Below are 3,545 nucleotides of genomic sequence, written 5' to 3'. Positions count from 1 at the left end.
TACCGCCCCCAGCAAATGCCTAAACTAATATTTTCAAAAAAAAAAAAAAAAAAATTGCCTAAACTAATACAAAATAATGTTATTTAAAAAAATAAAAAATAAAAAACTTATTACTTATTTCAAAAGCTTAAATCTTGTGTAGAATTAGATTTTCTTCAAATAAGTGAAACCCTAAAAGTTTAAACGGATAGAAAGATATAAATTTAATTATTTAATCAACACTTTAATATTTTTTACAATCATTTATCATACTCATTTTTTACCAAACGGTCTTCAAACAAATTTTTTAAGTGTTAAACATACTTTTTAACCCCTCAAAAAACAAGCCCTAGGCGGACTAAGGTACCTTACAATTTTATGTATTAATGCTTTTTGAGATTTCTTACCGGCGGTGAATACAAAGGGCAGCGGGCAGGGACACCCGGCCCTCCAAATTTTTTTTTTTTTACCTATGGATATTTTTTAAGTTTTATTGACCCTAACTCTTTGTTGCTAACATGATGTGTTCCCCTCAACTCCCCCGATAAAAGCTTCATCTTCACACCTCCATTTTCACACTTCACACCCTTGCATACCAAAATGCCTCCTAAGAAGTCGGAGATCTCCAAGAACGACCCCAAGAGAGCTGGGAAGAAAAAAGAATATTCCATGGAGTCGCTAGAAGAGTTGGAAGGTGATCTGACAAAAACTCATCCAGAAGAATCCACGGACTCGGAAGATGAGTTGGAAGTGGAAGGTGAGATGTCCAAGAATTGCTGCATCTACACTGTACCCAAGACGCTGGCAGATATCAACACGAAGAAGGCGTACGAGCCCCGTGTCGTCTCCATCGGGCCCTACCACGGCGGCGAGGAACAAGTCCAGGCGATGAAGAAGCACAAGCGGCAGTTCCTCAGCCATTTACTCCATAGGAAACAAATAAGTTTAAATGACTTATTGAAAAGCAAAAGCATAAGCCGACTTGCAAAGAAAGCGAGCAAGTATTATTCCAAAGATATCAATTACCTCGAGAACGACGAGATGGAATGTCGGTTCCTGAAGTTGATGGTGCTTGATGGTTGCTTCTTGATAGAGTTGTTTAAAAAGGCTGACAAAGTAGAGAAAGTGTTCGAACGCGACGACCCTCTGGCCACCATGGCTTGGGCAGTACCATATATATACGGGGACCTTCTTCTGGTTGGGAATCAGATCCCCTTTTTTGTTCTGGAAGAATTATTTCAAACTTTCAAAATGCCTGGGGACTCCAATGCTTCCTTGTCCTTGCTGGCTTTGAAATTCTTAAACAAAGTAATGCAAAGGCCCGACGGAGTCATAGACAAGTTCCTCAAGAGGGCAACACGCAATAATTATCCAAAACCATTGCACTTGCTGGACTTGGTTCGGTCAAGTTTGCTGCTCCAGCCCGATCAAGAAGAGACCCGTATTGCCATTTCCAATTCAGAGCCATCAAACAAGAGAAATGATCTTATTTACTGCATCTCAAAGCTCCGCCGAGCGGGGATTAAGCTCCGAGGAAGAGACGCTGACAGCTTCTTGGACGTGAAATTCAGGAAGGGGAAGGGGATATTCTGCAACGGAGTAATCGAGATGCCGAATATAACCATGGACTACCACATGAAGTCATTCTTGGTCAACTGTGTGGCATTCGAGCAGTTGCACAACACTCCCTCCAAGCAGTTCACGGTTTACGCTAGATTATTGGACTGCCTCGTCAACACCGCCAAAGACGTCGACCACCTATGCCACAACGATATCTTCGACAACTACTTCGGGAAAGACGGCGACATCGTACTCTTCATCAACAAGATGGGAAAGGATCTGGCGTTTGATGAGGATCAGTTTTACCTGTCCCAGTTGTTCAAAGATGTCAACGCCTGTTACGGGACTGACTGGAAAGTGCTGTGGGCGAGATTCAAGGCCAGGTATTTTGACTCGCCGTGGTCGTTCATATCCGTGTTGGCCGCCATTGTGCTCTTGCTGCTTACGTTGTTGCAGACCTTCTACACCGTCTATGCTTATTATGTCAAATCCTAATTAAAGCATGTGTTTATTATATATTTCTTATTTTATTGCATTGTATGAGTAATTAAATTGATGAGTTAGGTGAAATTATATATAAATATGCAATAAAGAATTTTCACCATATATATACTGCGGCTTTTTCATTGGTAAAATGGGTTTTTAATTTGTATATATATATATATATACATATACAAGCATCTGGCTCATTAGCCATGATATTTTATTGCCGCTACGGTGGTTCACACTATTGGTCCGATGCTAATGATCAATAGCGGTAATTTGTGTGGATCACCACTAAAAATCACACTCAATTTTGTAGCTACTAAAGATATATTTTGTCGACGCTAAAGGAATCAAATCAGATCACATGTCACCGCTATTGGTCACTATTAGTGATGGAGCCAGACATCTCATATTGGGGGTGTTCTTAAAATTTTTTTGACTTCTTAAAATTTTTTTCACCCTAAAAATTTGATAATTCACACAATATATGCATCACAAAAAAAAATCTATAAAAATTCATAAATATGTGCTCAAATTGATATATTAAAAATATAACATGTCAGCACTATATCAAAAAAAAAAAGTGTTTAGAAATGCACTTTACGGTCTCTTAGAAGTACAAAATCATCGAATATCAAATCTAAATCGAAAAATCCATTTCGATTTAGATGCCTATGGGTTTTTCCATTTCTAGATAACTAGACTCCATAAATACATATATATAGGTTTACTAACTTTTATTCAATTTTCTAGGCAACCAAACAGAAGATAATTAAACGAAAACAATAAAAAAATTACAAATAGAAAATATAAATATGTGAGAATTAATAATCAGAGAGATTAGATTAAGACTTAATTTGGCAGGTGCATCATCGAGTTCGATCGTTCCCACCCCACACCCAATGCACCATACAACCTCAAGAAACTGATAAAATAAATCGAAAGATTAAAAAATTAAAATTAAGTAAAAGAAATTAAGAAACTATAACAAAAATTTAACACAAAAGCAACTGAGAGTCAGAGAGGAGGAGTTACTTTGCTTGGTGATAATGATGGTGGCTTCTAGACACAATAAGGGACAAAAGATCTTCAACCTCACTTTGCTTGACAACCTTATATATTGAAGACAGCAAGATAGAAACTGTGTTAAGAAATAATGGTAGTATTAGAAATATTGGGGGTGCCGTATCTTAGGTAATAACAAATGGTTATTAGCGGTTAAAACATAGAGAATAACAGATGGTTCAATTCATCAATGACAGGCTAACAAGTCATCAACGCTAGTCTTTTATCTTTTGCCTTTCATAAAAATTTACACGTTATTCCCTCTAAAAATACATGTCAACTTTGATAAACATCACCCTTTTTTCAAAGCAAAATTTTTTCTTTTGCTCGATGAAAAATTGCCTCCATCCGCATTTTTTGTTTTTTTTTTTATTGATCTGTGATTGTATAAATTTTTTTTTTTTTTTTTTTTTCTTGTGTGGAAATGGATTCTAGGCTAGCAACTTGAAATTGTT

General features: G+C 36.9%; 1 protein-coding gene across 1 annotated transcript; it reads left to right on the top strand.

Moving 5' to 3' along the window:
• The first annotated feature begins 579 nt into the window (after positions 1-579).
• Positions 580-2,034, top strand: LOC132185553 (UPF0481 protein At3g47200-like). The gene has a single exon (XM_088518133.1). It carries the CDS (start codon positions 580-582, stop codon positions 2,032-2,034), a length of 1,455 nt encoding a protein of 484 aa, XP_088374259.1.
• Positions 2,035-3,545: the final 1,511 nt, after the last annotated feature.

The sequence above is a fragment of the Corylus avellana genome, chromosome 7 (genome assembly GCF_965113065.1).
Source record: "Corylus avellana chromosome 7, dhCorAvel1.hap1.2, whole genome shotgun sequence".
Lineage (NCBI taxonomy): Eukaryota > Viridiplantae > Streptophyta > Magnoliopsida > Fagales > Betulaceae > Corylus > Corylus avellana.
The sequence above is the reverse complement of the archived record's forward strand: the minus strand, read 5'-3'. Positions and strand labels throughout refer to the sequence as shown.